Here is a 12,760-nt window from a genome sequence, read left to right as displayed (position 1 = left end):
CTCCTGGATACCTGACAATGACTGTCAGATTGATCCTGGTTAGCCATCCACAGCAGGCAGCTGGGAACACATGAAAGGTTCCTCTGAAAAGCACATTTTATCATCTACCTTCTCACAGCATGCCAAAGACTTCTCAGCTCTACTGCAGATGTCAGCTAACGTGAGGTGACAGCAATGGCTTTGCATTTCCTGTGACTCCAGATCCAAAGTTTGTCTTGGGCATCAGAAGCATTTCAGGGCCTGCAGACCCAGGTGTCCCAGAGCTCTGTTCGGGCTAAGCTCTTGTAACCTTGCTCAGTGTGCCCACACAGATAGGGCCCATATGGGACCAGACAGCCCTTTCCCTACACTGAACACCCTCCATTTGGTAACCAAGTGTGCAACAAACTGTTGGAAGGAGGAAGAAAAAGTCTGTGTGTGTGTGTGTTTGACAGGGCAGGTATCATGGATATACACTGGTTGCATTTTTCCAAACATACCGGATGGGTTTCACCTGATGAATACACACTCATTGGTGATGTTCTTTTCTGGAGTGGAACTAAAGGAGGCCTGTCTCGTGCATAGGGTTGCTTGTGGACCTTCCTCTGAAGAATCAAGGAGAGAAGAATAGCCAAGAGGATCAAACCTAGAACTACCATCAGCACTGCAAACCACAACTCGTTGTAGAATTTTGCACGTTTGGACTCTGCTTTGTCCTTCTCTCCAGGTGTTGTCAAGATCAGACCTGTAAAAAGAGGGATTAGGGGAGAAAGGGACAGTTATTTCAAGAAGCATTTAACAATATGCCATCCCTTTCCTCGCTAATAAATTAGGCAGAAATTTAAGTAATTTTGTCGTCATGTGCTTATTTGCACTTATGTTCAAGGTGGCATAATGGTTCAATATGCTAGCGGGCTGCAATAAAAAACTTACTGCCCTCAAGAGACCCTGCTTAAAGCTCTGGCATTGCTGCTTAGGCTGGAAATCACCACTGCATCAGCAGCTCTTCCAAAAGGAGGTGGTGGCGGTGGAATGTGAGGAAAAAAGGGTTCTCCAAGTAACCTTGAAGAGTGGAAATTACTACAGTAATTTCAGAGCAGTACAGATAGAGGACATTCTTTCCAGAACAACTGTGCAGTTACAGGCCTGTGCAGTTAGCAAAAGAGAGGGAGGAAGGTTTTAACACATTAATACAAATGCAAGCAACATGAAAAATTTTACTAGTCCTTTCCCCCACCTGCCAGAAAACAAACCAGACACTTGGTTGGCTTTGCTTATACACAACAAAAGTGTAAGAAATCTCAGTGACAGTATTTCCTGGTTAGTTGGAATCCTATATATATAACCAAACTCTTGGCCAAGGAATTTTCAACACCTTTGCTTGCAAGCCTCCTCTGCAAATTTCCCACAGTGCCATTCAGGTTTTCAATAGACTCTGGGTAAAAGCAGCAATCAAAACAACAAAGGGACAGAGTGTGGAAGGTGGTGGATGTAGAGCAACTGGGAACATTTTATAATGCCTTTAAGGCAGCCTTGCCTGAAATTCTGCAGGATAATGGAGTGAAAGCACGAAAAGGGATATATGGGAAATGCCGAGTAAATTGCAAATATAAGGCAGATTTATTTTAAAAGGCTGAACAAGATGCCACATAAAAAAGAACTTAATTAAACCAGTTAATTGATTCAGTTAGAAATAGCTCAAACGAGGAACTTAGCAGAAAAAAGCATAGCATTTTGGAGCAATATACTTAGGTAAAAATAAAAGAACGAATATTACATATCTGAGGAGAAGATCTGAAGATAATAATGAGAATTGTCCTACCCCTGGAAGTGTTCAAGGTCAGGCAGAATGGGGCTTTGAGAAACCTGGTCTAGTGGAAGTTGTCCTGCATGGCAGGGGGCTGGAAGTAGATGATCTTTAAAGTCCATTCCAACCCAACCATTTTATGATTCTATGATAGTTGGACTCAATGATCTTAAAGGTCCTTTGCAACCTAAAGGACTCAATAATTCTGTGATGTAAAGAACAGAAATCCAAACATTGCAAAAAAAGCACATTACCTACATACCTCATAAACAAGGCACTAAGGAAGCTCCTGCAGTGAGATGCCATCCTGCCTGGCATGCACTAATACCAAATTTCAAGCACAAACACATCAAATGAACAGGTGCTAGGTAATTTCTTCATGTATTTACCAACTCCCTCTCCAGCGTTGTACTTGACGACTGGTGTCATGGCACTCCCTTCATCAGTGATGCAGGTCACTTGAAACAAAAAGGCTGAGCAAAAGAAATTAGAAAATACTGTCAGCAGCAGAAATAAAAATTATTTAGGTGCCGCTTTTCACCATTATTTACCAGCAAACAGCCAGGTCTAAAAAAACAAGGCAGGAATAGCACATAACCCATCATAATCCACCTGAACCCCATATCAGAGCTTCACAATTCTTTACACCTTGGTATTGAAATTCTAAACTATGAATCATGGCAGATCATAAGCAATCATCACTATGATGTTGCTACAAATTATGTTCCTCTTTCACTACTAAATTCTTTTTTTTCCAATATTTCTGGGAACTTTCAGTTTTTCACCACTTTCCCCTAAATCCCTCATACTTCATTCATAGCTAAAACAAACGGATTAAGAACATTTGAATTAAAACAAATAAAGCATTAGCACCATTGCAGTAATTGGTAAGACAAAAAATAAATTACAAAATTCTTTGACATATGACATTCCAATGTCTTCAAAAGAGAAAAACAGAAAACATTTTTCTTGCTGCTTTTTATTCCCCCTTTTCCCCCCTGTTGATAATTTCCTTTTATTTTAAAGATTGAAAATTTCTAAAATGAAACTGTATTTCAAAACATGGCTGTTTCCAAGAGCTACTGACTTAATTTGATTAGAATGAAAATTCAAGCTCCAGTCTTTCCTGAAACTGAAGACTTCTATACATTTCCCTGACTGTAGCCCTGAAGGATGGAATTTCAACACAGCTTCAGGATTTGGGAAAACTTGACCGTTATTGTGAATCAAAACAGTCTCGCCCAGTCAGGTATAATGTTTAAGAGAATGGTTATCTCTATGGATTTTTTTTCAAGGATTTGCTTAGATACTTTTTGGTGTGGCTGTACACTCCTTTGGTCTTAGCTTGGGATTGAAATGGAGAAACTTTTTTTATTGTTTGTTGCAGTGTGTGGTTTTGATTGTAATGCAGTTCTAGTAGTCAGTTTTATAATCCTTCCTATTTTGTATTGTTATAGCATATTTTATTACTAATGGATTGTTCCTTTCCCCCCTGTATTACTAGTTTTGCCCTAGTTGTCCCTCTCCCCAAAGACCTGCCCTTTTGTTCCTGGTTTCTCCTCCCATTGAATGTCAATCCCTCCCCAAGCCTGCCCTTTTCTCTAGAAACTTCCCTATCAATTTTGTATCCTTCAAAACCCCATTGGTTTGTTTAAGTGTTCTCCTCCCCTGTAGTGCCCTATTGGTTTAAACATTGTATTCCCTGCCTTTTGTTCCACCCCCAGTTTCTCCAAGTTGGTTAAAGATTGCATCCTGGCACCTCCCCTGTTTATAAGTTGGTGTATGCCTTTAAGTCAGTGTCTTCCTGTCCCTGACCCTCCAGGGAATAAACTCCTTTGGAAAACATACAGAAGACCTCTCCCCGTTCCTTGTCCCTGCCCTTGGTGCAGTACTATCCCCAGTGCAGTCCACCTGTGCCACAGAGCAGCTGTGCCCTACAGCTTCACCCTGGATTCCACAGATTTCTGGGGGCAGCCCACTCTTGCTGTTGGTGTCAGGAGCTAGTCGGGCTGAAGAAATCCAGCACCACAGCAAAAGTGCTGCAATACTGTTAATTTCACTCAACAGACTCTCCTGGAGAGGAAGCTGTGGGAAACTGACTTTTGTCAGATGTCCTTGGCAAGTAGAGCTCGGTGTCGAAGCCGCTGTAGATGCGCTGCCCGCTCTCCGTCAGCGCGTACTCCTTCAGGCGCCCGTTCAGCACGAAGGTGCGGCTCCAGTCAATGTGGATGACGGATAAATTGCTGACCACGGAGAACGGAGCCATGTACCGAGGTGCTGCAGGACAAGGAAAAAGAGCTCAATTCTGTGACTTTCTAGCCAATAGTCTAGAAGTGATTTGGTGAGTTATACAGCCAAGAAAATGAGACTCTCCAGAATACAAGCTCTCTGCCACATGGACTCCCCCTCTCTCTCATATCCATGTGTATGATTAGGAAAGATACAAGGAGAAAAGAAAAAGCTGCTGTAGCATGCCAGCCTCTGCACTGAGAAAGCAGAGATATATCCTGAAATCAAATATTGGACTTCCTCCCTTTGCCTTTGTGTATGTGGTACTGACACTAAAACTCTATAAATTAAGTTCCAGCTTAAGGCAGAGGACAGGGAGACACAGGAGGTTGTGAAACCCTGACTGCAGCAGACTGGGCTGTGGGAGTTGCTGTGAAGAGGGTTCTTTTGCAAGCCCCAAAAAATTGCTGAGATCATCACATGCACATACATGAAAACATGAGGTTTCAGAAAAATGAGAACAGATGGCAGGCAAACAGAAAAGAAACCCAGAACTCACTTCAGGGAGGAAGAGTTCATCAGTTGGGCTCAACAGCTTGCTGACAAAAAACTTCATTTAAGTTTGAGGTGGTCCTTTCTTGTGGTGCTGCCATTAAGCCATCTGCCCCGTATTTGGTATTATTTGCTGTTTTGCTCACAAGAAAGCCGCTTGCCCAGCTGCACTTTGCTGCTAATTGCCCACTGTCACTAAAGCAAGCCTTCGAGGCAAGAGGAAGCAGTCAGACTCAAGGAAGGAGGCAGTCAGAGGGACTCTGCAAACCTGGTGTGAAGAGGTCAGCAAGACAAGAAAAGCAAGACTGAAAGAAGAGGACTTTGGACCTAGCGGGTGGGGGATTAAAAATTGCTTTCAAATCCTTTTGTTCTACGTGTCTCACCAGTTCCTTATGAATTTTCTCCATTTAAAAGTTCATAATCATTTTCCAGCCTTTTAACTTGCAATTTAATAAAATACAGCTTTGCACATAAGGGACCTTTCTTTTGTTTGTTTGTTTTTTGGTTGGCTGGTTGTCTTTTTGTGGGTTTTTTTTCCTTTGTTTTTGGTGTGGGGTTTTTTTTCAGTGGTAACATTAAAAAAATCTGTGCCTGTTCCACCTGAAACTTTCAGCTAAGGATGTATCAGATTACAGATTTTGAGTAATTACTTGGCAGAACTATCAAATGATGCAAAAGGGATTTTTAGAAAGGTGATTCTGAAATCCTGACATGAGATAAAAAGTGAACATCATCTTTGCCCTGACCTGACAGACTGAGATGAAATGCCCATCTCATCTGTTATGGAATGACTCTGGCTACAGCACTATAGATCTTTTTAATAAAAGCTGATGTTAGACTACTACAAATTCAGTTTTGATGGCAAAATCTATTCTGCCTGTAGGCACAGGTCCTGCATGTTTAATTTCCATGCATACCACCACATGGCCTTAAAGCACTGCCTCCAGTGGTTGGACAGCAACAAATTCTTACTTCAGTGTTCACAAGCATACAGTCATTCAGATGGTATCCAAGGAAAACTTTTATGAATCCTAGCTGAAGTGTGGCATGAATTAGGACAAGAAGATTGTTCCTGAAAACAATCACCAGGTCTCTTTCAAGATCTCCACTTTTCCAAGGGATCATTTATGGCATTATTTTTATTACTACACATCAGCCTTCTGGTAATACTTAAAACATTTTATGTTCTGCAGCTTTGCTGCCCATTTTCAGTAAAATAAAAGGTTTCCAGGCTCCCACGATAGAGGATGTGACATCAGATGATGAGCAAAGAAATATTTTTGAAGGAATGAGCAGTTAAGCCCCAGAGCAGAATTTCAATGAATGTTCAGCAGAGACGCAGTGACCAGGGACAGGGAAGAAGAGGTTTCTGGGGATGTCCTCTCTCCCAGAGGTGAGGAAGTAATTTGGCTCTCAGAAACAGGCATGACTTGTCAGTGGTGCATTTCTCATACTCACGCTCCTTTTCCGTAGTGAATCCGATCCATTCGGAGGCGCTACTGCCAACGGAGTTGTAGGACACAACTCGCAGGTTGTAGGTTGTGTAAGGCTCCAGGTTGGACACGTTGGCACTCTGTCCTTTCCCTGTGTACTTCACCTCAGTTGGGCCAGGACTGCAAGCCTTCACTGCTGGCTGTAGGTTCAGAGGGCACGCCATGTACACGTGGAGCTCATAGCTGAGAACACAGTTGAGATTGTGATGAAGGAAGGGCCCTAAATAACATAAAAGCCAATCCCACATTTTGTCCTAACTGCTGTCTGTGTGGCTACTGGAGAAGAAAACAGACCTGTTCCCAGTTTTTCTCTTGGAGATTTTGGTCCTAACTCTGAGATAACTGGGCAGTTGTGGTAGTAAGTCACACTCACTGTTGCTGCCCGTTACCTTGCTGCCCTCTTCTGCAAGTCAGGATTTTTGCCTAAGAAACTCCAGATTGCAGCTCTCTCATCACTGCCAGCTGAACTCACAACTATTTCATTACAGAACCACAGCTGTCTGACAATCACCTTCACTCACAACAGCTCATCCTTTCCACCTTTATCCTCCCCAGTATCCTGCTCAGGAGAAAAGCAATCACTGTATGTAAAAACTTCTCAGAGAGTGTTCAGGCTGCAGGCAATATCACCACCACTATGACAAGGAAGGAGTGTGACTGCCACAACTGTTCAGTGCCCTCAGCCATGGCATTCCAGCTCACACTGTTCTGGCACTATCTCCAGCCGAGGTGGCGTGCAGTTCAGCTGGGGGGCAGCCAGCTCCTACCTGGTGACGATGCCGTTGGGTGACTGCGGGGCGCTCCACTGGAAAGAGGCGTTCCTGGAGGTCACGGTGCGGATCTGCGGTGGAGGCTGCTCCGAGGGTGGAGCCGGCTGCGTGGTGAACTCAGCCATGGGCCCTTTGCTGCAGCAATTGAAACAGGTGCAGGCCTCCACGCCAATGGAGTACGTGGTGAAAGGCTTTAGCCCGTGTATTGTCTGCTGGGTGGCAGTCCCTTCTGACAGCTGTGAAAATGAAGAGGGAACTTGTCACAGCTTCAAGCAGCACAAGTACTAAATAAGAGTTATGGAGGTGAATTAACCCCAGAAGAAGACGGGCAGAAGATTCTGCATGTTCTTTAAGTGTGACACTAATGCAGCTGTTGTGTAATGGGAACTCTGTGTTTTTCTCTCATTATGAAGTTAAAGGACGCTCTGCAAAGGAAAAGACCATGCCATCAGTGGCCTCAGGACATCTTTAGTTGAGCTGTGACCACTGTATGTCAACTGCAAATGTCATTCTCAGCAACAGAGAAGCTGAAAGCCATTAAAGGAAGACTCTGGGATAAGTGGTACTGAAGCAGAAAATAAATTAATGTGGAAAATAGTTCCATGATAAATGTGCTAGCAAATAATCATGCATATCTCACAAGCTTCCTCAATGTGGATGCAAGAAACAGTGCTGGGCAGCATGACACCAATGTGTCTGGTGGGTCAGGTGACTCCCAGACAGGAGAATGTGCTCTCTGGTAGGAGCATCTGAGGCAAGAGCCAACACGATGCTCTTCTGCATTCAAACAGACGTTGTGCTGGGTGAGCCTGTTAGGAAACTTTCCTAAGCTCAGCAAGGGAGACCTGGCAGTTCTGGCAAAGGAATCAGTGCCCTGCTCTGAAACTGCTCACAGGAACTGCCACTTCACCTTTCTGCTGTAGTCATTTGTTGGTATAGCTTTTTTGAAGCCAAAGAAATAAAAATATGTAGAAAACACCAACAAGGGGCAACATCTGGTCTCATTTGGCAGCATGTGATTCAGCAGAGTTCAGCAAAAAATAAGAAGAAGAGAGTCAAGCAAGCAAAGGGAAGCACTTGGTACTCCTTGATGCCAGAGGCAGAGCAGAGGCAGAGCCAAGCCAGCAGCATGGCAGGTGTGAGGGAATGGAAAAGGAAGGCCATGCAGGCACCAATGGGACGAGCTGGCTGAATCAGACACAGCCGCAGCCAAGTGCACTGGAAGGAATAAATGGGTAATGTGAAATCAGTAGACAGCTTAAGCTCACGGACAGGACAGTGCAGTGCAGAGCAGCTAACCATGGGAGGCCAGGAGAGGAAGGCAGTCTGTGACCAACAGCAGCAGCTTGTAATGACAAAATTTTTAAAGCTAGAAAATACAAGTGAAGTACAGAAAAAGTGCTGACAATACTCACCACCACATCAGTCCCTCTGGTACCATTAGAAAACAGCCTGTAGATACTGACCACCCCATTAGGCTTCAGAGGGGGGCTGATGCTCACCACAGCCACAGTGGATGCCACGGTGCTGAAGAGGGGAGCTCCCAGGCCCTCGGGAGGGGCAGGGCCTGTCCGGCAGCGGGACCAGCTGCTGGGCGTCCGGCCCACCGAGTTCACTGACCACACCTTCCAACACAACAAAGAAACTGTCAGCAAGAGCTCGGGCCTACAGAACACCTGCTGTTAGCCAGAGGGGCTACTGCAGCTCCACTGACACTGGGTGAAACACGGCACAATGGCACTCCTGGAAAATGCCCCTTGATGGCCAGTTAGCACCTGTGCTGACACAGTAATTTCTTAACAGAAGGGTGGAATATTTCCCACTGCCACACCTAGGGAAAAGAAGCAAAAGTCATGTGTCAGGCAGTGTGTGCTCCTGTGTCTTCCTCATACCTGATCCCCATGCTCTGAATTCCTACCCCTGTCTATGTCACACCATGCCAAGAGGACTCCTGGAGGAGCTGCAATCAACAAGAACAGTGTTTTCAAAGACATCTGAACAAAGATACTCATATCTGGTCCTGACAATTTCTCCCTTCTGCACATTTTCTTCATGTATGCAGGTAGCCCTGATGAAGCCTGGCCTTGGGTGACACTTAAAAGTTGCATTCACCTTGACTGAATCACACAAGCCAAGCTCAAGTTACTCATTAGAACCAGTGAGCTTTACAGGAACATCCCTCTCCTAAAAATATTAATGTATCAGTTATTTGGCAATATTTTCAGTAACTTGTAATATAAATAAAGCCCACTGAAGTGTGTAGTTAATTCAGCATTTCTCATTTATTTTCACAACAACATTTGCTTTATTGCATAAGCACAAAGGCAATGACTTCAGTTCCAAAATTTCAAAAATTAGCAGCTTGAATTAGGCCTGATTAAAACCCACATGTCTCTATGAACTATGCCTACTGATTTTGTCAGCTACCCAAAACCAGAGTGATCTGCAGACTACATAAAACTCAGCACTTATTAAACACACTCTCCAACAAATCTGCATGAAAATTAAATTTTGCTTTCATCAAGGACTGAATAAACATATGGAAGGATGTATAATCTTATTTATCAAAAAGCATTTGTATAATTAAACACGAATATCATAAAAGGTTGCCTTAGGTCATCATTTGCATGAGTAAGTAATTTGTAGAATGTCAGAAACAATAGACAGAATAGATGGATGCATGAGCATATAGGGTTAAATTAGACTCAATATTAGCCAACCACATAGTGATCAATCAGAATGATAGATCTAAATGGCAATACAAGAGGACTGTCTGAGCGATTTTTAGTGTAAGTATTCCTTAGTAAGCTTTCATGTTGAGCAGCTCTAACTACAGTAAAACACATTCTCATATGATCTACTTTGGGCACTGGTCCTGGGGAAGGGAATGGTGAGACTATGTCTCAAAAAAACCCAGGAGGTTTAGAAGTAAGAAGTGGTCAAAATTGACCCTGAATCCTTCCAGATTACAATAATAACTTCCAAGAACACGGGACACTTTACAAGGAGCCTGGGGAAGTAAAAGGGATAAAAACAACTAAAGTGGCTTTGAAGGTTGAGGCTCTGCCAATTACAAACCCAAAGATCCTGCCTGATTCCATCAGTAATGTACAGAACCATCCTAAGTAGAGATGATGCCCTGCAATAAATGCTCAGCCAAAGCACTTTCATTTCAGTGGAATCAGTAATACATCTCTGTTGTGAACTATTCATAAAGTCAAACTGTTCACTTTACTGCAGTAGGTCAAACCCTGTATCTCAGTTCAGTTCCAGCTGCTACAAAGATTTACCCACAGTTATTCATTTCAAGGGTCATATTTCTTTGTGGAAAGAATAAAACTCACATGGAAAGAGCAGCTCTGAGTGTGGCACTGGCACTGGCTCAGTGCTTACCTGGGCTCAATGCTCCAGTTACATCCAGGCTGTGGCCTTGATGAGCACGGAGCGTAACAGCGCTGGGCCTGACCTGCTGAGCAAGCTGCCACAGCTAAAGTGAAGGTGATGAGCTAGGAACAGAGCCCTCCTATGTAGCACAGGAATTCAGCTTCAGAATGGAATTGCCAAGGAATTTTGGAGGAGAGAGGGATGCAACTCATTTGGGAAGCAAACACTTCACCGAGGGTTGGATGGAGACTCCTCCCTTCATCAATCCCTCATCTACTGTAGGTCCCACACCTTCTATTTCAGAAAGAATTCACAGAATCACAGAATAAGCTGAGCTGGAAGGCATCCACAAGAATCATCGAGTCCAACTCCTGGCCCTGCCCAGGACCATTCCCAAGAGTCACACCATGTACCCAAGAGTGTTGTTCAAATGCTTCTTGAACTCTTTCAGGCTTGGTGCCATGATCACTTCCCCAAGGAGCCTCTTCCTATTACTAGGAAAGGGCCAGGAGCCAGAAATAGCCATTGTCACAGAACAGAGTGAGGATTTCTTCCCCATCTCAAGCAGTGTGTGGTCCTCTTGTGCCACAGAACCAGGAGATTTATAGCAGAGAGGAGTCCCCCTGACCCTGGGACACTCTGTTCCCCATTATCTTGTTTGGTCTTGTATTTTGTGCAGGACTGATGTGCATTTTGGAGGAAGTAAAAGACAAAAAGACAAAATTCCAAGAAGGCTTGGAATTCCTGAATGTTTCTACTGTCAGAACAGTCACCTCTGGGAAAGAGAGAAAAGTAGGATAATGACAGTGGGGATGCCATCTCTTGTCCCAGTGCTGACTTCTGCTTCCACAGCTGCATTCATTACTGGATGCCAGCAGCTTTGAATTGCTTAAATAGAGACAAAGACACACTGTTCCCTGAAAACTGTGCACAGAATAATGGAAACATGATGCGCATACAAGTCTCCTTTGAGCCTGGGAATGGGCTGAAACCAGAAAAGCAACAGTAATGTTGTTGGAAAAGCACTGCTGCCTTCCCTCCTCACCCCTGCAGTGGCCTGTACCAGACACCACAGTTATGGGTTGGGAGCCCAGCTGAGGAAGGAATGTCCTGCTTGTGTGAGCAGGGGGGTGACAGTGACATGCAGATACTCCTTACCTGGCTCCTGATGCATTTTCATCTCCTTTTTAGCTGAGAACAATGTGACAAGGCCTCTTGTACTTGAGCACCCTTCCAAGAACCCTTCCAGAGCTGATGGTGCTGTCCTCACACACAGCAGTTTATTGTCACCCCATTGCCAGGTCTGGGGTCATTAGTGTGGCCTGGGGTTTTAATAATAATCTTGTAAGAACAATCCCAATCCAGTGCAGCCTGGAAGAGACTGAGGGGACACCTAACTGTGGCCTGCAGCTTCCTTGTGAGGGACAGCAAAGGGGCAGGCACCAATCTCTGCTTTCTGGTGACCAGTGACGTGACCCAAGGGAACAAAGTGTCAGGGGAGCTTTAGCTTGGATATCAGGAAAGGTTCTTCACCCAGAGGGTGACTGGGCACTGGAACAGGCTGTCCAGGAAAGTGGTCACAACACCAAGCCAGACAGAATTCAGGGAGCCTTTGGACAATGCTCAGGCACATGGTGTGACCCTTGGGGTGACTTGTGCAGGGCCAGGAGTTGGACTCAGTGATCCTTGTGCGTCCCTTTCCACAGGAGATTCTGTGACTCTGTGCTCATCCCCCTCCATACTGCAGCTAAGTGGTTAAAGGACTCCTTCAAGAGTCAGGTAATTGAGGTTCAATCACATGAGGCAGTCAGGCCTGCTGCCCCTCTGGAGTGGGAATACCCAGGTGGATGACCCCTCTGTTCTTGGGATGCTTTGCTCAACTCTCTGGAAAGAAAGGCCAAGGTCATGGTCATGTTTGTGTGGGCCTGACAGACAGACAGGGTCTGAGCATGCCTTCTAGACAGACACCAGCTACTCAGCCCTGCCAAGAGATGTGTCCAGCAGAAACCCCCTTGGTGTCTGAGAGTCTGTAACGCCAGCTTCTGAGACAGCTGTGACAGCTAAAGAGGACTTCTGAGGATCTGAATTCCAGATTTACACTGACCTAAGCTGGAGTCCCTTAACTCCCTTTGCTTCTGCTCAACCATCTGTAAAAGGATGGATGGTTATAAAAATATTTCCCTGTGAGAAGCGCTGCCCAAGGAAATCCTGGTCAGTGTTTGGAAACCTGGGGCAGTAAATCCACAGAACTGACTGCAGATGGAAATGCTGGTGTTTAGCCACTTCTTTGCAGGAAAAAATGGGGCAGCATGGCAACAGAAACCACAATGAGCAGTGTCTCTAAAATCAGAGGTCATGGATTCTCAAGAAGACACCACTAAACAGTCATGGATGGAAGATGTTGCCTGGCTAGCCTAGTTAAACTGAAATTTCATATTTAGGCTTCTGGAAAAAGCTTTTTGGGGTCACAGACAATCTTTATAAATTGTGGTATAATCAGCATCACAAATATTTGATCACATTCATACAGAAATATAAAGAGCCTA

General features: G+C 44.6%; 1 protein-coding gene across 1 annotated transcript in view; it reads right to left on the bottom strand.

The window, feature by feature from the left end:
- USH2A (usherin) overlaps positions 1 to 12,760 on the bottom strand; it is a 373,967-nt gene that overhangs the window by 8,950 nt on the left and 352,257 nt on the right. The window contains exons 64-69 of the mRNA XM_054280520.1: positions 8,246 to 8,455; positions 6,828 to 7,066; positions 6,026 to 6,243; positions 3,887 to 4,063; positions 2,176 to 2,259; positions 480 to 724 (exon numbers count right to left, since the gene is read on the bottom strand). Of these exons, the coding sequence (XP_054136495.1) occupies positions 480 to 724; positions 2,176 to 2,259; positions 3,887 to 4,063; positions 6,026 to 6,243; positions 6,828 to 7,066; positions 8,246 to 8,455 (1,173 nt within the window). The remainder of the gene's footprint in view (positions 1 to 479; positions 725 to 2,175; positions 2,260 to 3,886; positions 4,064 to 6,025; positions 6,244 to 6,827; positions 7,067 to 8,245; positions 8,456 to 12,760) is intronic.

The sequence above is a fragment of the Melozone crissalis genome, unplaced genomic scaffold (assembly GCF_028551555.1).
Source record: "Melozone crissalis strain CALT ecotype California unplaced genomic scaffold, PUWL_Pcris_2 ptg000027l_1, whole genome shotgun sequence".
In the NCBI taxonomy this organism is placed as follows: domain Eukaryota; kingdom Metazoa; phylum Chordata; class Aves; order Passeriformes; family Passerellidae; genus Melozone; species Melozone crissalis.
Note: the sequence above shows the minus strand (reverse complement) of the source record. Positions and strands in the feature narration are given on the sequence as shown.